The sequence below is a fragment of the Apodemus sylvaticus genome, chromosome 21 (genome assembly GCF_947179515.1).
Source record: "Apodemus sylvaticus chromosome 21, mApoSyl1.1, whole genome shotgun sequence".
Classification (NCBI taxonomy): domain Eukaryota; kingdom Metazoa; phylum Chordata; class Mammalia; order Rodentia; family Muridae; genus Apodemus; species Apodemus sylvaticus.
In genome coordinates, this window is record NC_067492.1 from 24,017,152 (window position 1) to 24,043,951 (window position 26,800).

The following is a 26,800-nucleotide window of genomic DNA, read 5'->3' on the forward strand; positions in this document are numbered from 1 at the left end:
TGTAACTAGAATACAGCTCATATCTCAAACCAGGCATGTCTAGTCCTCTCAAGGAATGTCACTGATGCTGTTAGGCTGCTGAGCAAATGTAAAAGATGCTGGGCCCCTGTTGTCCTTGGGTGCCCTTGAGGGGCTGGGCTAGGGCCCTGTAGCTAAGTCTCCCACGAAGCATCTATAAGTTCCAGGCCTCTCCTAATGCTTGGATTCTGTTCCCAGTCACATCCCCTCCTCCACAGCCTTCAGAAATAGCAGGAAGCTGAGGAGAGAGAATTCTAACCCAGCTTGTCCTAGCCCTGGCCAGGCCTGTCTGAAGGGCTTAGGGTTGCCAGCCACTGCGTCTAGGCGCCAGGTTTCTCCAGCAGGGTCAGAACTGGTTTAGAAGCCCTGTGTGGTCCTCTCGTGGGCGAGCTAAGGAATCAGCTTGTCTCCCTCCCTCCAGTTGCCTCCTTGGCTGGCAGGCTGTCCCTTTTCCCTTGGTCACTGGGAAATGTGGGTCTTAGCCAGAGAAAGTGGTCTGGAACTGGCCCTTTGACATTGTCTCTGGGGGCTTTTAAAAATGAGTTTCCTGGTAAGGCAGACTCTTCCAGCCTTGGGCAGGATTCTTAGTAGAGTCTCCCGGGTTTGCTCTGATCTGACAAACTCCAGCAGAAACTACCCAGCCGCCTGCATTCCAGCAGTGCTCAGAGCCCTGGCTTCTCCTGATGCAGTGTCAGCAGAATGCAGCAATGGAAGCACAGGGGTGTCTGCTCTGAAGCTTGTGTGAAGTCCCAGGGGTGGAGCTATACAAAGGAGCACTCTAGCCTTGTTCTGCTCAACCCCAAGCATACTTTTCTAGCTTCTTAAGTAATGGTTGGTGTTAAAAGTGATGCTAGTGGGATTTGTCACTGAGTCATGATAGTGTGGGCCTATGCCTACTATTGACAAGTGGGCAGTGAATGTCTGGGTGGTCTGCAAGCCAGTGGTCAACTCTTCTGGCTTTAAAGGCTCTTTGGGCAGCTGGTTATATACCTGAAAGGCCTGCTCTACCAATGTGTTCAAGGAGGCTCAGAGAACAAAGAGCGCTGAGGTGGGGACTGACAGAGTCCCACCAGGCCTGCTTGATAACCCAGCCTCTCTGTACTCTGACTGCGAGACTCTGGACAAGGTTCTGGCTTTTATTGATAAGCCTTTGAAATTGACATGTCTGGGAGGTCCAGTACAAAGATTGCTCCTGGCATGGGAAGGAGACCATTGCATAGCCTGTGTATGTCCAGGTCGTCTAAGGTGAAAACTCTCACTGGAGTACCAGGTATTTGGTGGAGACTAACTGGTTATTAAAGAGAAAGTGTTTGGCAGTTGGGGAAGTTGCTGAGCTAGTCTTCTCAGAGAGTTTTGTGATGCAAGGCAAAGTCTGGGATGGAGGAAGTGTCATGCTCCTGGAGAGTTTATCATCAGAATCTTCAGTGGGAGGTGATAGCTTGCCTAGGAAATCTTCCCAGAGCATGTGCCAGGGCTCAGAAGGGCAGAATGTGTAGAGGCCTGGCTCCTCAATGCCTAGGAAGGAAGGATCAGGGGGATTGAGTAGGGGCAGTAGGCTTGCTCGCCTAGGAACTGATGGGGCCAGTGACAGGAGGCACTCCAGTCAGAGGACTGAGTTTTACCCTGGAGCCTTCCTATGCCTCTATCTTGGTCTCTAGACTCAGGCTGTGGGAGCTGAAGAGGAAGTCTTGTGGCCTGAAGAGAATTTTAGGCTGGCTGCTATGGCTGCATGGATAAATGGACAGTTTGGCTTGGCTGCTGTCAGCTCTAGAACTTCTTGTAGTAAATGTTTGGGAACTTGGTAGCCCTGGACCAGAACTCCTTGCTCATCATGTTGGTCCCCAAGGCCCCAGTAGCAACATGTTTACTGATAGATACAAATACATAAATCAGGGCATGAATATGACATGGTGAATGAAGTCTGCTTCATTTCAGTACTTATTAGGTGGGATAGCTCATATTTTTAACCATTTGTTTCATACCCACAAAAAACATCTCAGAGGCATAAATAATCTTTTTTCTTTTTGAAAGTCAAGCAAAGCCAAAGGTTATTTAAGAGGACAATTTTATTAGAGTTTCAAAGAAAAACCCCAGGGCAAGCAAGTTGTAAATCTCAGTAGCTGCCTGAAGGAGGAGAATGGAAAAGGAAAAACAGCCGTGCAGTTTGAGTTAAACCTTTGTGGAGTCAGCCATGTGACAGCATGCAGAGCTCCATGGTGGGGAATGAGGCACTGGAGGAGTGAGACCCAGGGTGTTAAGGAAAATATGCTTAAATAAGGGAGAAGAAAAAGGAAAGTTAGGCTTCTCAGAGTAACTCAGAAAAGCTGGCAGACTTATGAAGCAGCATGGCTGTGTGCTAGAAGAAACTACTAGACATGGGCTGGGGAGATGGCTCAGTGGTTAAGACTGCTCTTCCAGAGGTCCTGAGTTTAGTTCTCAGAAACCATATGGTGGTTCACAGCCATCTGCAATGGGATCTGATGCCCTCTTCCGTCTAAAGAGAGCAACGGTGGTGAATACATAGAAAGAAAGAAAGGAAGGAAGGAAGGAAGGAAGGAAGGAAGGAAGGAAGGAAGGAAGGAAGGACTAGATAAGTGTCTAAGTATTGTCTGTCTGTGCCCCACCCCCTATTTCTATTTTTCTTTTCTTTATCAAGACAGGGTCTTATAGCCTAAGCTGGCCTTGAACAACTGAACTACTTCTGTTCCCAAATGCTGGTATTATAGGCATGCACCATCACACCCGATTTTGTACAGTGCTAGGGAATGAACCTAGGACTTCTTCGTGTATGGTAGGTAAGCATTCTGCCAGCTGACCTAAAACCTCTCCACCATGTTTCTTTTAAAAATATCGTGCACTTGCCTAGTCTTTAGGTTATTACAATGTGGAGGTAGAAATGCAGGTAATAGACTGTTATGGCAAAGAATTAGATTTTTTTCCTGCAAAATCCATCTGAATTACTACAATAACCCAAGAACTTCTGAGTTGAATACCTCCTGTTACCCATGCCTTACTCTCAGAGTAGCCAGATTGGGAGAATAAGAAAGAACAGAGCCCCTAAGCAGAGTGATTGCAGATGTCCTGGGATAGAGACATTGGAAGATGTGCACATATGACTAAAAGTCCGGTGGCTTCTCTTAACTTGCCTTGCCTTCTCTTTTTTTATCGTCTTTAGGGTGGATGGGAGAAAAGTAGGTGTAAGTGGCCAAGTTGGCATGAACACGTTGGCTCCTCCTCAAGCTAAGGTGTACCCTGTAAGTGCTTCCAGCACTGTCATACACGCCCTCCACACTCAGCAGCATGTGCTCGTCCATCTCCTTTGCATACTTGACTACAAGTTGAGCACTTTTTTAAAAATTTATTTATTTATTATATGTAAGTACACTGTAGCTATCTTCAGACACTCCAGAAGAGGGCATCAGATCTCATTACAGATGGTTGTGAGCTACCATGTGGTTGCTGGGATTTGAACTCAGAACCTTCAGAAGAGCAGTCGGTGCTTTTAACCACTGAGCCGTCTCACCAGCCCCCAGAGCATTCTTTATTGTGGTGTGTTCATTTGTTTGGGTTGAGACAGGGCCTAGTTATGTTGCCCTGGCTGACCTGGAACTGCCTATGCAGAACTGACTGGTCTCAAACTCGCAGACATCCTCTTGCTTCTGCCTTCTGAGTACTGGGATTAAAGGTGTATGCCTCAGTGCCAAACACTGTGGAGGCTTTCTTTATGTGCTAGAGTATGAGGGGCATCAGAGAGGTGCCTGAAGTCTATGGATGAGTTTTCTATTGCCCCTTTCATTCTCTCTAAGCAGCTCCAGATGGTGTGACCCTCTGGACCTCAAGAACATCTGGGGTCCTTCATCTCCTCCCACCCATCGTCGCCATAGCAGCCCTCATATAATAACCCAGGGGTAATTCTCTAGCTATTGTCACTTATCTTCTTTTTTTTAAATTTATTCTATAGTAATTTTTAGAGCATAAATAATTCTTATGTTTTAAGAAGCCCACTCTCAGCAGGAAAAGGCACTTGCCACCAAGCCTGAGTGCAGTACCTGGAGCTCATGTGGTAAAAGGAGGGATCAGATTTCTGTACGAGTTCTGTGATCTCCACAGGCACATAGTGACACGCATGTTGGAAAAATGTGTGGGCACATGCATGCTCACACCCACCTCCACACATAGATAAAGGTAACTTTTTAAGAAGCATCAAAGCTGATGATAGTGGTTAGTGCCTGTGACCTCAGTACCAGCACTTGAAGGGCTGAGGCAAGAGGATTGAAAAAGTTTCAGGACAGCCTGGTCTACATAGTGAGTTCCAGGCCATCTTATGCTATATAACAAGATCATGTTTCAAAGAGGCCAGGCATGGTGGCACATACTTTTAATCCTGCACTTGAGAGGCAGAGTAGCCAGCCAAGCTGCATAGGGAGATCTTGTCTCGAGTGGATGGATGGACGGACGGACGGACGGACGGACGGACAGACAGATGGACGGACAGACTAGGTTGATGGCTCCCTAGTTCAGATTCCCAGAATCCGTAACAAGCTGGCTGTGGCGGCATGTATTCTTATTCCAGCAATGGTGAGATGGGAGGCAAGAGAGTTGGCTCCCTGTAAGCTCGATAGCCAGCTTGTCTAGCCTACTTGATCAGTCCAAGCCAGTGAGCAACCCTGTCTAAACAAGAGGAAGAGCCTGAGAAATGATATCTAAGATTTTCCTCTGACCTCTACAATCATGAATATACATACATGTGCACACAAACATATAGAAAAGTAAAAATAATAAAATAGACCTTGCCGGGCAGTGGTGGCACATGCCTTTAATCCCAGCACTTGGGAGGCAGAGGCAGGCAGATTTCTGAATTTGGGGCAACCTGGTCTACAGAGTGAGTTCCAGGACAGCAAGGGCTACACAGAGAAACCCTGTCTGGAAAACCCAATAAACAAACAAACAACTATATCTCAGTAATATAATATAGTCTAGCATGTATGAAGCCCTAAGTTCAGTTCCCAGCACTGCAAAAATAAAATAATCACTGGCTACTGTGTAAGGAATGGATTAGAGGCAGGGGTGAGTCATATTTTTTCATGTGTCTCTAAAAAAATGAGGGGAATTCTTAGTATTAGTTTGTCCACCTCCAGTCACTGTTAAGGGGAAATCTCCAAGAGCTTTAGATATTTCTTTTCTTTTCTTTCTTCCTTTTTTTTGTTTGTTTGGTTAGTTGGTTGGTTTGGTTTTATTTTAGTTTGGATTTTTGAGACAGGGCTTCTCTGTGCAGCTCTAACTGTCCTAGAACTCACTCTGTAGACTAGGATGGCCCTGAACTCCCTGATCCACCTGCATGTGCCACCACTACCTGGCAGAATTTCTTTTTTTAATGTCCTTCATGTCTGAATATTTTGCTCTTCCAATTCTAATGTGCTGGAGAGTAGAGCCCATGTTATATTCTCTTCCAAGTTAGGATCTCAGAGTCTACAGATTATAAATGATAGCTTATGTTGAGGTTTCCCAACCTCATCATTTTGGTGTTTGTATTCTGGGGCCTAGAATGCTGACTTCTATTCCTGGGGTCTGAAGCATTTGGACCTGAGCCTGGCTACTTTGTAAATTGGCACTGAGCCCATAGGGAGAAGTTAGGTGGCAGCAGGACACATTTTGATGGAAGAGCTGGGCTTAGAATTGGCTAGGGATGGAAACTTAGGGCAGCGGGTAAGGTTCAGAAAGCCTAGTCCTTACCATCTACCCTTGGGTTTCAGACTTGAAGCTGCACCTGCAGAGTACAGATTATGGCAACTTCCTGGCCAATGAAGCATCACCTCTGACAGTGTCAGTCATCGATGACAAGCTCAAGGAGAAGATGGTAGTAGAGTTCCGCCACATGAGAAACCATGCCTATGAGCCACTTGCCAGCTTCCTGGACTTCATTACGTGAGTGAACCCATAGTGCTGGGCAAGGTAGTTCTGTGCCTGCAGAAGTTGGCACCAGAATGGCCTAGGTCAGCAGCCATTGTGCTTCTTTCAGATGACCAGAGGGCAGCTCTGTCAGGCCAGCTGTTTTTAAAGAATGTCTTTAAAGTCTTCCCAAGTGGTGTAACTAGATTGGTTATTCAACAACTCTAGACTCTAGGTCACAACCTTTAAAGTGGTGTTACCAGTTTCTTTTCCTATCTCTCATTGTTGTGGATGAGTTAAAGTTGCAAAAGCTGAGAGCATTGGAGCTCCTCTGTTCACTTATTCTACAGCATCTACATCAAACACTTATTAGGTTTTCCCCTACTCCCCTCATGGTAGAGTCAAGGTCTGAGTGTGGATAGAACTCTGGAGACCCTGGGATGGGCCACACGGTCCTTCTGCCCCGACCTAGGCTGAACATCACTGGACTGTCTCAACCCACTAGCACTCAAATAATGACATAGAGACTTACTGCTGTTTATGAATGATTAGGCCTGACATCTAGGTTTGTTCTCAACTACCTCATATAACTTAATAGCCCATTTATTCTAATCTACTTTCTGCCATGTGGCCAATTACCTCTCTCCTTCAGTCCCAGCACCTGCTCCTTCCTCCATGTATGGCTGGTGAATCCCCTGCACCTCTGGTTCTTTCCAGAGTTCCCATTTCTCTTGGATGTTCCACCTATCCTATCCTGCCTTGCCTAGGCTGTTCAGTTTATTTAACCAATCAGAAGGAACAGATGAGGAAGGACAGAGACACCCCTTTACACAATGTACAAAAAGATTATCCCAACAGCTGAGAGCCGTTTCTCATGTGCTGACAGGTCAGAAACACAGGGAATGGGCTTGAGCTGGGGGAAGCTGAATGCTTCGCTGTTCTTCCCAGGAGCCAAGATGGGCAGGTTGTTTATTAATAACCCTTGGTTGCTCCAGGCTTCCCCATTGTGTGACCCTTGGGTGGAACTCTTAGAGAAGATATATACCAAGCTCTTAGAGAAGGTAAACAGAGAAGACCCTGGACATGAGGGCTAGAACAGGCTACTTCAACTAGTCCTGTGTATCTGGGACCCTAAAAGGTAGAGAAATTGGCTCTGAAGGAATGACCTACAAGTCATGAGTCACAACCTGGCAGACAAATAATGGCTCCCGCCCAGGTGGCTGCTTCATGCAAGTGGTGAGCAGAAGTATGATCATTGGCTAGCCTCTGAGTGTGCTGTACAGTGTATGTTGTTAGATATATCCCCATATTCTTCTGCATGTCTTGTTTTTCCGTTTCCCTAGCCTCTTCTTTGGGACCAGACACATCACTCCACTTGTCTCTTTAGAGACAGGGTTGTATGTGGCTGTCTAGTCCATCTCCTCCTCTCAGCCAAGAACATACACTTGCATAGAATTTATCTACTCAAATGGGGTATTTAGGCAGAGGGCTCCAACCTCAGTTATAGCAGGCTGGGACACCTGAAAGATGCAGAGTACTTCTTTAAGTTGGAGAGTGAGCCTTCTCCTGGCTGTAGATCTTTTCCTCCAGGTACCTCTTTGCTGCAGAATCCTGCATGGGTTCATGTTCAAACTGTCTTTCAAGGTATGCTAACATGGACCTCGTGGGACAGGGCAGATATAGTGTATTATATACTGATGCTTTGGATATGTGTGTCACACATCATTCTACCATATGCCACCTAACCCCTAGCCTGGGCCTGTATATCCCCTACCCCACAGCTAGAGCCAAGGACATACCAGGAAACTAAATTTATTGCCATAGCTCAGCCTTCACCTTCAGCTTGTTTGCACAAGGCTCTTCCAGCTTCCTGGTTAATGTTCTGGTCTTGCCAGCTAGGCTGGCTGCAAGAAGCTTGACCCCATGCCAGTGGTCAGAGAGTAGATGTTATCCATCTTGCTGCCAACTTGCCCACCTAACTGTGCATCTACCTTGGCCTGTTTTGGTGTTAACCTGCCAGACTGTGATACTGGAGAGGGCTCTGAGAGTGACTGAGACAAAGCAGCTGTCAGCTCTTTGCTGGAGGTTGGCTCCAAGCACCAAGTATGCTTAAAGTGGCCAAGTGTTATCCTGTGGCAAACTTTCTGAATCCACCACTTCCTGGCCTCTTCCAATCATGGGTGATTGTCATGTGTTGACCAATCTGAGCCTGTGGCTGCTAGTCCTTGACCCCTCATCTGCAGTGCCTCTATTCTCCATATCATTCCCCCTGCCCCTACTGATCACTGCTGTGTCATCACCTGGAACTACTCCACTCCTGACATCGCTTAATCAGGCACCCATCTTCCACTCACAGCCTTCAGGCTCTCCAGCCCACTTTGAGTCCTTTGCAGAACATGGGGTCTAGATTCAACAGGACATCAGGCCTTGTTTCCTTCCTTGCTATCTCTTCTTTCTTCATTTCCCTACCTCTCTAGCTGAAGTTTTCTGGTCTATCATTTGAGATCTCTTATGCCAACATCTGTAACTCTCTTGGCTTCCTGACTCATGGTCCTACCCTCCTGGCAGCCCCCGAGCCCTGGAAGAATCTCAGAGCCTCCAGCTTGGAACTGTCCTTCCTCTACCTCTACTTTAGGAGCAGAGCTGGGGAAGCCAGCCATTGGCAGGGTGTGTGGGAGGGAATGGGGTTACATGATTCCTACTAAAGACATAACATGCTCATTGACTCAGCCTCAGCTTGTTTCTGCCCAGCAACTTCTTCATGTCCACTCAGCTCCCATCATGAGTAGGATGACCCCTCCCCATCTAAACATCATTCTTCTCCAGCCTGCAGCCTCTGTGCAGATGACCCACCTACTCCTCTACAAAGTCATCAGATGCAAGTACACCTTCCAACACTGCATCTGCATCCTGCCCCGAGTCCATTTACTTTACTTTCCCTGAGAGCCTTCTGCCAGCATTCTGAATCACCCTTACATGGACCCTGAGGGGCCACCCCTATTTACTTCTGTGTTGTCACCTTCCCTTGTAAGTGCTCCTAGTACCACACCTACATCTCTAACATCATTAGCCACCCTTAAAACTCATTTTTGGGGGCCTATTTTTTACATTCCTCATCTTTTTTCTCACCTCCTCTATCACTCAAGCCTTCAGTCATTTCCCAGGAGTTTTGTCACCCCACAGCAAGGTTCTGGCTCTAGTCACCTGTGGCCTTCATGTGGCCGAGGTCTCTAGGACCGGACACTGGTTGTACCCAGTCCTCAGTAGTCTGTTCTCTCATGGTATCTGACTGGATTGAACTCCTGTTTCTTTCTCTTCCAGTGCCCTGTCAGATCATTCAAGTGTGAATAGAATTTTGGAAAGAGTTGAATGAAGCTTTCATTTAGACCCTATACTGGGCCTGGGGTAAGGTTCCCTCAGGCTGCGGACTCATGTCTGCTTTCCCTAAGGAATGGCTACTTGGCTGAGAAGAAAAGTGTTTGAGGGAAGTGGGAATCTATACTGAAAAACTTTGAGTCCAGAGCCATGCCAGGAGGGAACTGCATAGATGTAGAGGGACAGTGGTGCTGAGGGAGCAGACAGTGACAGCAGGGGTGGTTGTGTCATAGAGCAGGCAGTCAGCTCGAAGTAGACTGTCAGCATGTAGTTCTAGGTGACCTAGCTCAACATTACAGTGCTAACACATTTAATATGCTGCTAAACTGAGGGCTGTTCCCAGGCCTAACTTGCCCTGTAACTTGGGATAGAGCCTATACTGAGGGTTCTTTAGCCATGGAGGATACTTTTATTTGGCCCATTCCATGGTATTTTCTCACAGAAGAATCCCATAACCCTGGAAGAGAGGTTGGGAAAGTTGTATGTAAATGGGTCAGCTTGGTCTCTGGGACATCTTCAGATGGCCCCTAAATGCCATTGTTTTTAAACGAATCAGGTCTCTAGCAGCGGCCATCCCTGGTGTGTAACAACTACCTGTAAAGCCTACATGTTCACTGGCAGAAATTGTATGGTTAACCTGTACTATCTGGGAGAATTGCTATCAGTAGAAGTGGACACCTGGAAGGGAGCTTTGTCCCAGGACATGGCATCAAGTGTCTATTGGGTCCCCCAAAGCATCTCTTATCTTTTAAGAACATGTTGCCCCCACTTTGGCCCTTCTTGGTCCTAGAGTGGTCATTGGAGTTTCCCCAGACCTTCTTATCTTGAGTGTCCCAATAAACTGACTTTGTGGGGTGACTACCAGTCTGCTAACCAAAGCTTTACGGCTCTGCTGGGGGTTGTTTCTTCATTGCCCTTTAGGATGGAAAGGCAGCTAACGCTGACCCTGTTCTTTTCTGTAGGAAAAAGCACCACTGTGAGGGACCCTTCAGGACCCCAAAGGCTCAAATCAAATGGGATAACCCAACTGGGCCTTGTCAGGGTTTTAATGAGGAGATAATCAGAGCCCCACTAACTCTTTTGTGGACCACATCTCACTAAAGGGTAATGTGCTAAATAAGGTCCTAGCAGAAACTTTTGTTCATTCTCAGCCCTGGATGGGGCTCCTCAGACCTGGATGTAGTTTAGTACTGATAATGTCACTAGCAACAAATGAGGCTCCTTGGTGGGCGCTGCAGGTAGGCCAGTTGGCACAAGCACCTGGTTCTACACAGCCTCCCAGTTCAAGTGCAGAAAAGCCATGTTGCTCCAGCAGGTGGCACCAAAGGGCACAGTGGAGGGACAGGGTCGGCTAGGGACTCTAAAGGTTTCTTAAAGGAAGTAGCTTCCTAAATTGTAGTCTGAAACTTCTCTCCCAGTCCAAGCTATTTGGAGGCACAGGGCAAGGGAGGGCCTTAAGGCAGAGGATTATAGACTGCTCTACCCCCCACTCCAAAAGGGCCTCTTTGGCCTGGCGGGCAGCGGGCCATCCACTCCCCAGCTGTCTTCCTCTGGAGGGAGATGCTGACCAGCTGGAACTTTATTCTCTCTTTTGAGGCCAAATGAGGGGAGACATGGCAAAGCAGCTTTCTGGGGGCAGGGAGGCAATTTCTGAAGACCAGGCAGACAGAGGAAGGTTTCCTCCTTGCTGAAGTAGGAAGGCATATGGCTGGGTCTCATCATCTCTGCCAGGCCTGTCCTGCATTCCATCTCCCAGGAGAGAGGATTCTGAGCCTTGCTATGCAGGAAGGGAAAGCAGGGGCCTCCACCAAAACGATCTTATAGTTGGCCCTGGGGGTGTGTGGTGGGGAGTGCTCAGCCTGGCACAAGATAGAGGCTGGCCTGGCCTGAGTGGAGTTAGAAGTGGCTGAGTGCCGTGATTGTGAGTGGCCCTAACTTGGCCCAGCATTTTTTTCTGTACTCAACTAAGGCTTACAGCAAGGAAAGGTTTGGGGACGCTAGAAAGGAGGGGAGGACTACTACTGGCTTCTGCATAGTGTCAGAGCTGAGCCTGAGCCACAGCTGGTCTCTTCCACTCACGAAAGGTATAGCAATGAAGTCGGGTGGCAGCATCTCCCTACAGGGCTTTCTTCTGAGCCTGGGCCAGGACCCTCAAAAGTACTCAGACACCCTCTTTGATGTCTTATTCCAGTCTTGTCCCTAGCCTAAACAGATAAACAGAGACCCTGGGTTGTGGGCACAGGGGGGAGGGATAAGTTTAAACTAAGGAAACTGGGGTTGTGGGGTCTCTCTGAGAAGGCGGAGGTGGGAGTTTAGAACTAAAACATAAGGCGCTGGCCATAGGTAGCCATAGGTATTTTATCTGTTGTGGCACTTAGGCCACATAGGATCACTTGATTAATACAACTTCAAAGGGTGTGCTGTTGTTCTTCAGCACATCCAAAGGAGGTACGAGGGGAAGGCATTCTCACCTTTGCGGTGGGGGGTCTCTGTAGCTGTCTCGGGAAAACAGCATTTGGTATGGCTGGACTGGGTGCAAGTTAACCGATGAAGGGTGGGATGTGTGTCCTGGTATATATGAGATAAGAAGACATCAGAAGCAGGAGATATAGCTAGAGTGAAGGAGATAGAGGTTGAGGCCAAAGCACAAAGCTATGGTGGCCTCCTACTCTATGCTGTCCCCCATTCTGCCAGTTCTATGGAGTCAAGGACAAGAGACTGAGCATATGTGCCCCTTGGCTTGCAATTACAGGTGGATCTTGCTTGAGACCCTGGGTTTTGGAAGGGGAGGCCCGACTCTTCTCAGTGTATATCCTATAATGACCCATCCAGATTGGTTATAGGAAGAGGTCAGCTGCCTAGCCCCAGGCCCATTAGACCAGAGGGTGTACTGGCATTGAATTGAGTGGGAGCTGTGTTCATCAAGCACAAGGAGTGTGGGCCGACTCAGGACTCGGGTGTGGGAATACCACAGTGGCTGGTCCTCGGGCCATCACCTTTCTCCTTTTATTCCTTTGGTACTGAGCCCCCACCTCCTGTCAAGGCCTTTCCTTGGTACAGTCTCAGCCCTAAGTACTCAAGATTTGTTACAGGGATTGAGCCTAGTTCTGGACCTCCCAGAAACAGAACAAGAACTATATTCAGGGCCTGATTGACAGTAGCCTCCATCTTTAGTTCTTACCCTTCTGAGGCCCATCCTGGCCTTGAAGGACATTATCCTCCTCAATTATACTTACAGTTTGCTACTTGTAACGGGATGGGTAACAGTTGGGATTATTGCAGCTGTAGCCTGACTGCAGTAACTGGGGTCCTCTCCTCTTCTGTATCCCTTCCCTTCCCCCACCACCTCATCCCATACGTGATGAGTACACAAAACTTTTTGCCCCAGCTCCTCTGTGGCTCTACTTTTCAGTTGGAGACAAGTTGTCTTGGTTGTTCCTTGCCAAGTCTTAACTAGGCAGCTCTACCCTCCCCAGCTCCACAGCCCCCTCTGCTGTCCATGGTGCATAGAGCATTCTCTTGTAAGGCAAACCTAAGAGACTGACTTGAATCAGACCCGCCTCTGGGTCTCATTCAGTCCCTTCTGAGTAATTGCTTGAACTGGCTCTAAGGAGTAGTATTTTTTTTTTTTTTTTTTTTTTTTTTTTTTTTTGTCTTCACAGTGGCGCTCTGCAGTCTGTCTGATCCTGTCCTTTATTCCAGAAGTGGCCTTTACAACTCTTCTCTGGCTCTTCTTGGAGAAGCCTTTCCCCAGCATATTCTTTAGTCTTTCTCCTCTACTCCTCTGGACTCCCAACTCCCATTGAGCCAGAGTGGCCCTAATTATACTGAGGTTCCTTATTTTCATCCCACTTACGGCTGTGGAGTATTTGAGGTGAAGTTGGGAACCTCCGCCTGACTTTAGCTCAGTCTCCAGGCAGCCTTCTGCTGACAGCACTGCCTTGCCTACAGCTGTGCCCTCCCTTTCCCTCTGCCAGTCTTGACAATACTCAGTTCCTCAGAACAGACCAGTTTCATTTAGTATGTGCCTCCAGGCCTTTGCATACTGTTCCCTCTTTCCAGAACACACTTATATCTCCCAGTCCTTTTATCTGTCAAGCTCCTGACCACACCTGCTCCTGGGATGGGTTATGTATGTGCCTCACCTGCATGTGCCCTTGGTCTCTGTACTGTTGGAGCACTGTTCACACTTTAGGCTATTTACTTGTGTTCCAGTCATTTATGGGGCATGCATCTACCATGCTGTTAAAGAGAAGCTGTATTTACCCGGTGTTCCTGTTATTGGAGGTTGGGGTTAATAGTGGTGGTGGCAGTGGGGGCTGCAGTGGTGGTAGTGGTGACAGGAAACAGGGTGGGAAAGGATAGTCCCTCTGGAGCCTATCTACAGCATCCACAAGCCAGCACTTACTCTTAGGAGTTGTGTGAGCAAGGATGTTGGGCCAGGCCTCCCAAGCCCTCTACCCTAACAGTCTGCCCTGTTGTTGTCTGCTTCTTACAGTTATAGCTACATGATTGACAACGTGATCCTGCTTATCACAGGCACACTGCACCAGCGTTCAATAGCTGAACTTGTGCCCAAGTGCCATCCGCTAGGCAGCTTTGAGCAGATGGAGGCTGTGAACATCGCACAGACACCTGCAGAGCTCTACAATGCCATTCTGGTGGACACACCCCTGGGTGAGCCTCTGTGGTGGAAACAGCAGCTGCACAGTGGTCTTAGCATCAGAGCCTCAGTGTGGGTTTTATGGATTGTAGGAGGTGGGGCAGCCCTAAAGCAGGAGACTGCTGCAGCTGACCTTGCCCTTCCCTCAGCTTCCGATTCTCATTATTTCCCATCCCACTTCCTTTCCTTTCCCATTGCTTTTCCTAGGCAGACAGGCAACCCAAAGGGTGGACTGAGACTATCTAACTCTGGAAATAGCATAGTTTTTTGGAATTCAGAGGAGGGCTGAGTGAACTTATGGAGAAGAGCAAGGGGCTTGTGTCCCTTGGATTCCTGCGGGTCTGGCAGACTGTGGCCCTAACCAGGGCTCTAGTGGCTAGCTTCTTATGAAACAGAAAAGAAAAGCAAACAGCTTTATTTGACTCCACTGAGCAGGTCCCAGGGGTCAGGTCAGGTCAGATGGTGTCCAGCAGGATGCAAGATCCGTGTCAGAGGCCAAGGAAGGGAGGGGAGTCAGGACAGCTTCCTATTAGCTCTGCCTCACTAGTGCTGGCTCCTGTCTGCCGAGAATGCTGGAGAGACAGCCTGAGTATCATAACTAGTTAGTACTCTTATAGCCAAAATCTAAACCCTGGGAAACTATTCCAGAAAGCCACTAGAGTTGAATCAGAAGATCCTGAGAAGTGCCAGCCATATCTACTCACCTAGTTTGCCTTTGATTCCCCCTGTCACTCTGAGCTAGTTCTGGGGTGTTTATGGCTTCTGCAGTTTCTTCTTTAAAGGTGAGACATCAGGTAAGTCTTTAGGCCCTCCTTGGGATTCTGCCCTAGCCTCTCCTCTAGTCCTGCAGTGGATTTCTAACTACTCCAAGCTTAGCTTGCACTTCTCCATAAGCTCATTCTTATCTAAAGAAGAAGAAGGGGGCTGGAGATGTGGCTCAGCGGCTGAGCGCACTGACTGCTCTTCCAGAGGTGCTGAGTTCAATTCCCAGCAACCACATGATGGCTCACAACCATCTGTAATGGGATCCATTGCCCTCTTCTGGTGTGCCTGAAGACAGCGATAGTGTACCCACATACATGAAATAAATAAATCTTTAAAAAGAAAGAGGAGGAGGCTAGTTTCCCGTGTGCAGGCTCTAGCCTTCATAGGGTGTACGTAGCCGTGATTTTCAGTCCCCAAACTGATAGCTGCCCCTGGAGAAGGGAAACCTCACGGCCTCTTATGCAAGCCTGTCTTTGGCATGGTCTACACTTGGGTCTGCCCCAGCAGCGATTAGATCATGTTATGGCTGGCCGCCTCCTTTATAAATCAATTTTAGGAGCAAAGAGGCAGGAAAAGCTCAGGTCAGCACACACACACACACATACACACACACACACACACAACCCAGAGAATTGCTTCTCCTACTTCCAAGGCAGTATCTGAAGCTGGATTGGGGTCTGCAGTACTTAACTTAGTAGGCCCTCTGACTGAGTCCTCTCACTTAGGCTGCTTGCCTGCTCTTACATCCTTGTCTTCCCTTCCCAGCGGCTTTTTTCCAGGACTGCATCTCAGAGCAGGACCTTGATGAGATGAACATTGAGATAATCCGAAATACACTTTACAAGGTAGTGTTCTTGAGAAGCAGCGGGGACGTGGGATGTGGGGGTTGACTTGTCAGTGGGTGGTGGGGGTGTAACAGAAGGTGGGCCAGCATGCACCTGTACCAGGCTCTTTTCTGGGGGCTTATCCTCTCATTCTCAGGTTCCTGGGATGGTTTCAAGGTCTTGTAGAATAGGTTATCCGTTCCATGGTATCTGCAGCAGGCTCAGATAAGATCAGCCGGAATGGCTTGGCCTGTCAGAGCTGGCTCCTGGACAGCCACTCATGTATCATCTAGGAGTGTCGTGGACCACCACACAGGCCATAGCCCTCAAACTCACACCACATGAGCTTTGCCAGCCAAGACAGGCACCTAGGCAAAGGCAGCAATATGTGCTTAGTTATATGGGGGAAGGATCCAGCCAGGCACAGCAAGTTTATTATGACCCTTTCAGGTTCCCAGGCTGTGAGCCAATGCTATATATTTCACTATCTTCAGCTTTTATTCATGTTTTTCCTCCTACTAAACTATGGCATAGATTGGCTAGTCTCTAGAGAGAGAGAGTGGGCTTGGGATTCCTTGGTTTGTACAATCATTGTGGAGATTAAAAGGGACATTTGGGAAAGGTTTGTGGTGTGATTCTAAGCTGGGATGCCAAGACTCCTGGAGGACTTTAGTCAGGAACATGGATCAGTAGGCAAACCACGAAGAGAAACTGAGGATGGCACTGGCTAAGGGACCTGCCGACCTAAACCTGAGGACGTCTGTCTATCCAGTCTCCACTAGGGGGTTAGAGGTCTGTGTCTTCTGCTCTGATTGTAGTTGGCTGGTGGACATTTGGCTCAACCTTCTAGTCTTTCTGTGGGGCCTGTGTCAACATACAGCTAGGATCTGGAGGTAGATGATAGATGTTATGGTAATATAGGCAGAGGAAAACAAGGAGCATAGGCCAGGCCCGATGGCAAGGGGTTTACTGTGGAAGTGTAGGTTTCACATGGATGGAGGAGGAGATCCAAAGGGAGATAGATACCTGCCCTGAGTGGCCCGGCAAGAGTTTGAACCTTAGCTTGGAGTGCTGGTGCATACTTCAGAATGCTAGGAAAACTCGAGCAAGAAGATTCTTTCTAAGTTCATGATTAGCTTAGTATATGTAGTGAGTTGTAGGTAAGCCATGTCTCTATAGTAAGAGTCTCAAGGAAAGGTAAGCCAGGCATAGGGACTTTCAGTCCAGTGCTTGGAAGGCAGAGGCAGGCAGATCTCTCTGAGTTTGAGTCTATGTAGTAAGTTTTGGGACATTGCCAGGGTTACATAGTGAGACCCTGTCACAAAACAAAACAATAACAAAAACCATAACTTTGGGTTGACAATATGACTCAGAAAATGGAGATGCTTAGCTGCCAATCTAGACAAGCTGAGTGATTTCTGGGACCCACACGGTGGAAAGAGAGAACTGATATTCACTAGTTGTCTTCTTATGTTTACACATACATGCACACAAAATAAGTAAAATGTGAACAAAATTAAATGAACTTTACCTTGTTAGCCTAAAGTCTTCTAACAGAGCAGAATATTCTTAGACAGTCCTCTCTGACTGCAGTATGGAAGGCAGATTATTATGGTAAGGGGTAAGGTAATATGTACATGTGTATGCACACACACATGCACAAAAATCTTAATAATGCTCCCACCCACTCACCTGGCCTATTGACAAATTCCTTGTCCCAGACAGAATGAGGGGTGTGGCTATACCCCCAGCCTTACCCACACCCTCTCTGGGCCTGACTGGTTTTAGCTGGAGTCACTGGCAAGGACTGCCCAGAAACCAGCTCATAAAAGCTGACCCACCACTGTGGGCCCCATGCCAAAGCTGCCTGCCTGTCAGGCAATGTCCCAGCCCAGTGGCCACAGATGGGAGATTAGGTAGACCCTCAGCTGTCTGGCAAGTGAATTGTAGGCAGCTGGTGCAGCAACCATAGGTTGTCAGACTCCAGGGGACAGGGTGGGGTTGGGGAGGTGACCTTGGTACCTGATTCTTGCCAGTTCTTTGCTGCTTATAGCCTCTAGAGGAAAGCATGGACCTGAATCCTAGGGTCAGCTTCTCTGGGGATCCATACAGCTTGGCTAAGCAAACAGGTAACAGGGCATGGAACCCCAAACTGGCTAGTAGTTTCTCCCACGGATAGAAACTGCAGGCTCCACTAGGGTAGGTCTTAACATTTTTAGCATAACCAGCTTGGTTGGCCACAAAGAAGGCCACAGAACTGACTCCTGGAGGGGCTGTAAAGTCCCACCAAGGTGGGAGATGTGAGCCCTTTCTGCCTACAGGCTTTGATCCTCTGTCTGGACTCTGTTGTTGCTTTCCTGGCTTTTTTTTTATTGCTTACTTATATTAACTTTTTGTTTCCTATGAGCTCAGTGATCAACCACAGATTCTCTACTGTGCTCATCGTGTATAGTGTCGCTGTGTCTTGAGGAGCTCTGGGAATCATCCTCTTACCTGTTTCTGAATGCACATCCTATGGGTCCCAGCCAGCTTGGATGGCACACCTGAAAGTGGAAAGCTTTTTGCAGCCTCCCAACCCCACCTCAGAATAGTCCCTAACATACAGCTCCAGAGTTTCTGTGATCATGCTACATATGGGACCTTAGTGGGGTCTGAGTCAAGTTTCATCCAAGTGTTCCCATGGGGTCTGCAAGACCTTGATGCGGGGAGAGGTATTAGAAAGAAACTTCTGTGTGACCTTGCAAATGAGAGTTGGGGAAGACCTTAGATGCAAGCTAACCTGTCCTTTGCTCACGCCCAGCAGATCAAATTTGACTTGACAAAATTACTTGTTTCAGCTGGCAGCCCATGTACCCAGTTATTGACTGTGAGGCTGGTGTTCACATAGGTGATAACCATCCTTCAGCAGGACCTGACCTGATAATTTGGTTCCTGCTGTTGAAACCTAGGGACTGTCTAGGGGTGAGAGGAGTGGTTGGTGTCCTGCAAGGTGGGCTGTTGCAAGGGAGGGTGTAGGAATTCAGTCTGAGGATAACTTTCCATCACTAGCTCTTGGACACCTGGTTTTCTGAGGCTGGGGAAGGGGAAGTTTCTGAAGACTAGAAAAGGCAGGCAAAGCACCGGGAACAAGACCTGACACCCTTAAGCTTGGCAGCAGAAAGGGTGGGGGACTGTGTACTCTGAAGGAGATGGTGGACCAGAAGCTGCTTTGTCACACCCAGATAGAACGGACCACGCCACTGCTACTTGGATGATTAACTGTTGGGCTTAGTAGATGTTTCATAGAGGGGAAGTTGTCACAGAATGAGCTGGCCCATTCCTACTGTGAAAGGCTTTGAGAGGGGAGATGACACTGACTAGGTTTCTAGTAAATCTCCCAGCATTGCTGTTCTTGCTGTAAGCAGACACTGTCCTCTCTACAGGCCTATCTGGAGTCCTTCTACAAGTTCTGTACTCTGTTGGGTGGGACCACAGCTGATGCCATGTGTCCTATCCTAGAGGTGAGTGCCTCTTCCCTGTCTGCCTTTTGCCCCCAGTGAACCTTGTAGGGGGAGCTCTGCCATTGACTGGCAGTCTCCTTCTCTTCCCTCTCTCCTCACCTGTGCACTGGGCCTGCAGTTTGAAGCCGATCGCCGTGCTTTTATCATCACCATCAACTCTTTCGGCACAGAGCTGTCCAAGGAGGACCGTGCCAAGCTCTTTCCACACTGCGGCCGGCTCTACCCTGAGGGCTTGGCTCAGCTGGCTCGGGCTGATGACTATGAACAGGTCAAGAATGTAGCTGATTACTACCCGGTGAGTGCCCTAACTGACAAGATTAGGTGGCCATGTTGGCACCTCCACACCCAGCACTCATTTCTGTGCTTCTCCCCATTTCCTGGCCAGGAATACAAACTGCTTTTTGAGGGTGCAGGTAGCAATCCTGGAGACAAGACCCTAGAAGACCGATTCTTTGAACATGAGGTGAGCACAGGGTCCTGTGGAGCCGACCCCGTATAGGGAAGGTTGTGACTTAGGCCTGATCCTGCTGGCCACAGCGCCTATGCATCACACCTATGTCTGTCCACAGGTGAAGCTAAACAAGCTGGCTTTCCTGAACCAGTTCCACTTTGGTGTCTTTTATGCCTTTGTGAAGCTCAAGGAACAGGAATGTCGCAACATTGTGTGGATTGCTGAGTGCATTGCCCAGCGCCATCGCGCCAAGATCGACAACTACATCCCCATCTTCTAGCCTTCCAATTTAAGGTTCCCAAGTGCACTGTGTGTGTCTGTGCTGTGGTGAAACCAGGACTCACTTGTCTGACCTGGTGAGGTGTAGCACACTGTCCTGGGATTGGTTGCCCAGCTTCCATGACCCCCTCTGGGACTGCTCTTAGGCTGCAAAGGGGTTAGGCACCTCTCCCCTGATCCAGAATGGACCAAGATCCCCTCCAGAGCAAAGAGGCCCCCCAACCCTGTGTTTACAGCCATTGACATGTCGAAGAAACGTGTGTGACTTTTATGTCCCTCCCTAACCTGAGAACCCCTGGGACAGTGTAAAACTCCTTTCCTGTCCATAGATCACCACCGTTCCCAGAACGGTGACCTGTGGGAAGAATAGAGCATATGTATCCCAGGGTTTTGGAAAGCAGCATTCAGCCTTGTCCTCAGCCCTGCCCCTCTGAGACAATAAAATTGCCCTCTTTGAAAAGCCTGCTGTCGCTTCTTCCTCTCATGCCTTTCCTGACCTCAGCTTCATCACTGTACCCTTGATGAGTCAGTCTGTCCTGCAACCACAGGGCCAGGGAAATCCCTGGAGGATGGCTCTTTCTGCTGGGAGCTGGGGTGGGGTAGTTAGAGAATAGTTGTATCTTGGCTCTGGAGGTCCCACACCTCCCTAACCACTTAGCCCTGTAACTCCCTTTATCCCAATATGCAGAAACCCAGTCCTAGGGACGAATGATTTGCCTGAGGTCAGATATGAACCACACAGTGTCTGGGGAACCTCCTCAGCTCCCCTGCTGAGTTCCAGGATCTCCCATGAAGTACCCAATCTCTGTCATATAGCCATACCCTGTCCCCCAAGCAACCAGGCAGTCACCGCCCACCTCCAAACACTGTATCTCCTGTTGTAGGAGAAATAAAAATGTATCTTTATTTTAAAATGCCAACAACTGGGCAAGTACAGCGTGCAGCTTCTGTGTGGCTGGGAGCCAGTGGTCAGGCTGAAATTCTGCCAGTCAAGAGGCAGTTGGGGTTTACTCTGGACCTGCAGCACTGAGACAGTGGGTCCCAAAAGAATTCTGAGGAGGTCCCCACCTGCCTAATCATTCTAAAGTTAGCACAGAAATGGTTTGTAGAGTCCTATCAAAGGCTATAACCAAAATCTTAAGACTAAACTCTCCATCCATCTGGGTTCTCCAAGCTGCTGTGTGGAGTGTGGTGCCTGGTAGAGCATGTGTGGGCTCATGAAGCAGAGGAGTGGTCCAGAGGTTCACTAGCAGACTCCCTCCCAGGCCTGGACTAGGCATCAGCAATAGAGGCTGGGCTCTCAACACAGACTCTAGGGTGAGGTTGAGGCCTCTGTGATGACCAGGAAGAGGGCCAAGGGCTCAAGAAGCCTTTTCTGCTGAAACACCAAGGTTTGTGGCTCACAGAGCCGCCACTGGGGAGGGGTTTGGGTTCTGGGGTGTGTCCTGAGCAGGAGCAGGGCCTGGGTGCCCGGGCCTCAGTGCTCGTGGCAGAAGGTGATTGATGAAGAAGTTCTGTAGAAAGCGGCGCCGCAGGCCCTCTGGCAGGTAGTGGTGGATGAAATACATGAGCCCCAGGCCACGGCCCGTGTAGTAGCGACTGCGTGGCTGAGCTGCCAGCAATGCATCAATGATGGCATCTACAACTGGGCTAAGGTCAGGCAATGCTGTTCTGAGTGAATTCAGGAATTGCCCATGCAAGTGCTCGATGTAGTCTTCACCGTAGGCCTGCAGCAGCTCTCTAGGCAGGTTGGCCAGCAGCAGCTGCTTGCGCTTCTCCCAGAGGTTCACGTTAGTCACTGACTCTGAGGAAGGGGTGACAAGGTCAGAAGGCAGCAGCCAGAAGAACCAAAGGCCATTCATCTATTTCATGTAAACTATGCCTGTAAGCCAAGCCACGCTGCATCCTCAAACCACAGGTCCCTGCCACATGTGTGTGTCGCCCCCCTCCAAACCCCCTGCCAAACCTGAACCCTCCTCACCTGTCTTGAAGCAGCCTGGCTGGATGATGCTGACCTTGATTCCCCAGGGGAGCAGCTCGCTGCCGAATGTGTCCATGAGCAGTGCTATGGCTGCCTTGGAGGTTCCGTAGGCTGCCAAGCAGGGATAGGGCATGTCTCCTGCGGAGAGGGGATATTCAGCCTTGGCCTGGGATTCCCCAGACCATTCTTCACCTCAGAGCAGCTCCTTTACTGCTTTGTCTCGAGTAGAAGAGCACTTACCTGCTGGGCTGCCAACGGTCACAATACGTCCCCTTGAGTGGCGCAGGAGTGGCAGGAGGCCCTTGGTCAGCTCAAGTGCACCAAAGAAATTCACCTCCATGCACTTGCGGAAAGTTGCCACTGGAGATAGTTCCACGTCGGCCACGACGATATTGAGGCCAGCGTTGTTAACCAGACCCCACAGGCCTGGAGGCATAAAAGGAGGGAGGGTTCAGGTCAGCCTGACAGCAAACATGCAGTCCCTTCCTCCCTCTCACCCACCCAGCCCTGCCCGCCCCTAATGGAGACACATGTGCTGACCAGTGCTGGCCGTGTGAGCCTTGGTGATTTCCAGAACACGGCTGATGTCCTCTGGCTTGGTCAGGTCCATCTGCAGCAGTTTCAGGCGAGGGGAACAGCGGGCACGCAGCTCTAGGGCACCAGGGCTATTCAAATCCAGCACCGTGGCCAGCACTGTGAAGCCCATGGCATCCAGTTTCTTAGCTGTCTCCTTGCCAAAACCAGTGTCACAACCTAGCCAGGGTAGGATAGCCAATGAATTCCCAGCCCAAGACGACAAGCCCCAAAGATCATGAAGGTCTGGGTGGAATCTAGCCTCCTGGACACTCAGCCTTCACTTCTTCCTTACAAATGTGTGTTATAAGTTTGTCCTGACTGAGCCCTGAGCATCAATTTTGTGACAGCTGTCATCTATCTGGTTCCCTATAGCTATCCCATCAAATGTGATTGATAAAACTTACTTTCTAGAAGAAACAGACCTAGTCTGGTCCCAACTTGTCCTATGAATGTATCCTCAACCTAAGTCAGGGATCTTAAAAAAAAAAAAAGTATCTCTGCTGCTAACAAGTCCCAGAGGCCTTTTGCTTCCCCAGGATTCTATGGGCCTTAGAATAAAGCCAAGATGGGGGGCTGGAGAGGTGGCTCAGAGGTTAAGAGCACTGACCGCTCTTCCAAAGGTCCTGAGTTCAATTCCCAGCAACCACATGGTGGCTAACAACCATCCCAAATGAGATCTAACACCCTCTTCTGGAGTTTATGAACATAGACAGCTACAGTGTACTTGCATATAATAAATAAATAAATATTTATTAAAAAAAAAAAGAATAAAGCCCAGATGATCACCATCCTGGCCCTGTTTAACCTGAGCACTTCTCCAGCCTCACTAGCTCCTACTATTGTTCCAGACTCAAGTCCGAGCCCCATTCCCAACTCCCCCTTGATCTCTGCCTTGGAATTCCGATCATTGACTTTGGATGTATGTATATATTTGCTGAGCCCCAGACCACTTCCCTCTCAGGACAGGAACCATGCATGGTAAGTGAAGAAAACAGACCTGCATTGGAATCCCTCCTCACACCACTAAGTGTGACCTGAGGTCGGTGACTACCCAGGGAGGCTTCATTTTCCTGTCCTTGGTATGCAGAGATAAGAACCACCAGGCAAGGCCCCAGTGTGGGGGTCCCTGGTACTGATAAGCCCTTGCTTCCTTGATGGTTTCCATGCTGATCCTGGCTTTGTGGGTGGCCAGTGAGAGGATGAGGAGGGCCAGTGGGGGAGGGGGTCTATGGAGCTGCCAGCCCCGAGGTCCTGCTGTGCAGAAAAGCTGCTTTGCAGCAAAGCCCAGCTTCCCCACTCCTGGACAGAGCACCCCTCCTGTCTCAGCCCCGCCCCCTGTGCTGAGAGGAGAACAAAGCTGGTCAGGGGGCTGCAAACTGGGCTTTGTGTGACTGGGGCCTGCTAGTCTGTGTTGAGGGGTCCTTCCCAAGCTAATCTGGTTGGGGGAGGGGAATGTGTGCTCGCACACATATGCACACTTGCCTGTTCTTCCTTTTGGAGCAGACAGCACTCTACTCAAAGCCTCCAGAGCCTCAGCTCCGGGGTCCCAACCGACACTCACATCTTACCCTCTTGCTCACCTGCAAACCCGCCTGCATGTTCACACATGAGCTTGACCCCTGTCTCCCGTCAGCAGGAAGACATATATGCATATGCATGCACACAAGGTACCAAGCCACACAGCCCAAACATGACTCCATGGCTGAACTGTGGAGTAGGCTTGGTAAGCACTTCTTGGGCATTCTTGGGGAGGGTGAGTGACAGCTCTGCAGGCCTAAGGCACAGTGTTCTTGGCAGGTGGGGCAAGACCCAGTCACTTAAGTGCCTTGCTGCTTGGTGGTGACTTGGAAAACCCCAGAGTTTTCAGGCATTAGAAAGCTAGAAGGCAACTTCCAGTGCTTGCTTGGAGGCTGGGCAAATCCTCTTCTCCCAAACACTGAGCTTTACGGAGAGACGAGAGGAACTCGGGCCACAGAAAGCATCCCCCTTCTCACCTCTTGCTCAGGCTCAAGACTAGAAGTAACAGCAGCAGCAAAGACCTGAGGTGCGATCTCAGGAAGGACTGCCCAGCTTTATCGGTAGAACCTGAAGTAGTGTAGGACCTAGTGAAGCAGCTCACAGGTCAGGAAGAGATCTGCTCCATGTTTGAAGGCAGAGCCTATAACCTAGCCCCTGCTTCATTTCAAGAGAATTGAGTAGCTTCCCTCCTCGGGCTCCTGAACCGGGTTTCCTGTGGCTTCACACTCACTCTGGATGTCCCTTCCATCTCGCCTGAGTGCTACTCAACCCCCACCCTCTCCACCAAAGCCATAAGCCTTTGTATCACCTTAGTGCAATCTGGTTTCTCACCTGACATTCAAGTCTCCTCCCAAGGAAACTTCCCATCCCACCACACCCCCACAGCCAGACTGGCTATTGACTATCCCTTCCCAAACCATGCTCGTTTCTGTCTTAAGCCTTTGTCTCACACCCTTCCTCTGATCCAAGACACCTTTCAGATTCCACCTGTCTCCACCCAACTTCCTCCAGTGTCCAGTTCAAGGATCTCCTAAATTCTCCCGGCCCTATCCCTTCATGCAGACCACCCATAAAGGACCAAGATCTCTGGGAAGCCATGGTGGTTGGGGGAGAAACAGAGCTGCCCCTCCCCCCATGCAATGGACCAATGCCCCCTGGCCTTCCTCCCCCTCCCCATTTCCTGCGGGGTCTGCAGCCCCCCTCCCCTTCCCTCCTTCTGATGACAGATTTATTCCCTGCTCCAGACAAAGAAAGCTCAGGCAGGCACCAGAGACACCTGAGTCCAGCTCTCCAAGGCCCCTCTCCCAGGCACCCAGGGCTAGGCAGGATGAGGTGCTAGGTGCAGGCTACAGACGGCTGCAGTTTTGGCAGTGGGTAGCTGGATCTAAGAAGCAGCTACTCTCCAGCTGCTGTGACCTCAGGCGGTTCTGAACTCCAAGGATTACAGCCAGAGGAGGTCAGGGGGAGCAGAACTCACCATCTAAGCTCTCTGCCCCTATAGCAGATACTGTGTTCTAGTGACTTGGGGGATGTCAAGCAGAGTTCAAGAGATGGCGTTATCCCTGTGTCTCGGGTCTTCTGAAGTCCCCGGCTCCACACCTGGTCTCTTAGGAAGGAGCTCAGCATAAACTAAGTTTCTCCTCTTTCAGTCACTAGTTTCCTTTGAGCACCTGGCCACTCTCTACTTTCTCACCAATCACCCCGCGGCTGCAGGTAGTTAACCCTGACTTGGTGAGGTGCCCAGAGCTTCCCACTTGGCTCACTTTCTTGCATCTAGAGAAGGACTCTCACTTCTGAGCTACGGAGTCCCCCTTGATGGTGCCCAAGGGAAACCCTCTAGGTGTGCGGTCCCGCCCTCCAGCCTGGAGTCCCTGCGCTCTGCACACTCACCGGTGATGAGCACCGCGCGAGTGGCCACCGGCAGGCGAGGAGGGCGTGCTAGGCGGGACAACGCGATCCAGCCAGCACCAGCCAGCACCACGAGTGCCGCCGGCGGGGGCAGCAGGCGCTGGCACAGCCAGTCGAGAGCGGCCAGCAGGGCCAGCGCCGCCAACAACGGGCGGCCCAGACGCAGGTCTGAGCGCAGCAGCTGCAGCAGCGCGCGGGCAGCCACCAGCAGCCAGGCGCCGCCCGACGGCCAAGGCCAGCGCTCCATGACTTCGGGGCCGGGCCGGGCCGGGGCGGGGCGGGGGCCGGGTTGGGGAGCGCCGAGAGGGACTCGGGGCTAGGACACGGAGTGCAGAGGAACACCGGCCTGGGGTGGGAGGGATACTCGCTTTCTTTGCGGGGGCCCTCGGACCCAGCTTATAAAGCGCCCTGGGGGCGGGGTTGGGGCGGTGCGAAGGCGGGGCTAGGGTGGGGCTTTCCTCCACTTCTATCTCCGCACCCCAAGCCAGGCAGGTGCCCCCCCCGCCCCGCCCCCCTTTCTAGATCCGCTTTCGAAGAAGCCGGAACAAAGTCCCCAAGTTTTGGCTTGAGGCGGAGTCGTAAGTCGCCAGCTTTGCCCGGGAAAGGGCCAGTCTGCCCAACCCTGTCCCTTGCATTTCATTCACTCCTGTGCGCCTATTGGCACGCCAAGGGTTCTGAGCCTCCGCGCTCAGGTGTGCACACCCTGCTCACGCTCCCTCTCCCTCTCTCTCTCTCTCTCTCTCTCTCTCTCTCTCTCTCTCTTACACACACACACACACACACACACACACACACACACACACTACCAACATCAGCAGCACCACCACCACCAACTTTCATTCAAGTATTTCACATTGCCATCGCTGTGGCTGCCATGACTTCCAGTACACCGCGTGGAAGCAGCCAGAGTCTGCTGCCAGCCACAGCCGCACCCGCACTCAGTGCCATGGCCTAAGGTCCCCGGCACACACGCCCAAATGTGCACAGTCACCTGGGCAGTTCTCAGCCACAGCTAGGTGAGAAGGGTGACTACCGAAATTCTTGGGGGGTTCT

The 26,800-nt window shown here is 50.0% G+C and overlaps 2 protein-coding genes across 2 annotated transcripts in view; one reads left to right on the top strand and one right to left on the bottom strand.

Moving 5' to 3' along the window:
- Positions 1 to 20,224, top strand: part of Atp6v0d1 (ATPase H+ transporting V0 subunit d1) — a 41,147-nt gene extending 20,923 nt beyond the window's left edge. Inside the window, exons 2-8 of the mRNA XM_052166333.1 lie at positions 5,772 to 5,943; positions 13,781 to 13,959; positions 15,476 to 15,555; positions 18,957 to 19,034; positions 19,153 to 19,329; positions 19,420 to 19,497; positions 19,604 to 20,224. Of these exons, the coding sequence (XP_052022293.1) occupies positions 5,772 to 5,943; positions 13,781 to 13,959; positions 15,476 to 15,555; positions 18,957 to 19,034; positions 19,153 to 19,329; positions 19,420 to 19,497; positions 19,604 to 19,765 (926 nt within the window). The 3' untranslated portion in view covers positions 19,766 to 20,224. The remainder of the gene's footprint in view (positions 1 to 5,771; positions 5,944 to 13,780; positions 13,960 to 15,475; positions 15,556 to 18,956; positions 19,035 to 19,152; positions 19,330 to 19,419; positions 19,498 to 19,603) is intronic.
- Positions 20,225 to 20,494: 270 nt separating this feature from the next.
- Hsd11b2 (hydroxysteroid 11-beta dehydrogenase 2) lies at positions 20,495 to 26,093 on the bottom strand. The gene is made up of 5 exons (XM_052166331.1): positions 25,730 to 26,093; positions 22,286 to 22,498; positions 21,986 to 22,171; positions 21,746 to 21,883; positions 20,495 to 21,568 (listed from the first exon to the last, which is right to left on the bottom strand). The coding sequence occupies exons 1-5, from the start codon at positions 25,992 to 25,994 to the stop codon at positions 21,165 to 21,167; spliced, it is 1,206 nt and encodes a 401-aa protein (XP_052022291.1). The 5' UTR covers positions 25,995 to 26,093; the 3' UTR covers positions 20,495 to 21,164.
- Between the last annotated feature and the right edge of the window lie 707 nt (positions 26,094 to 26,800).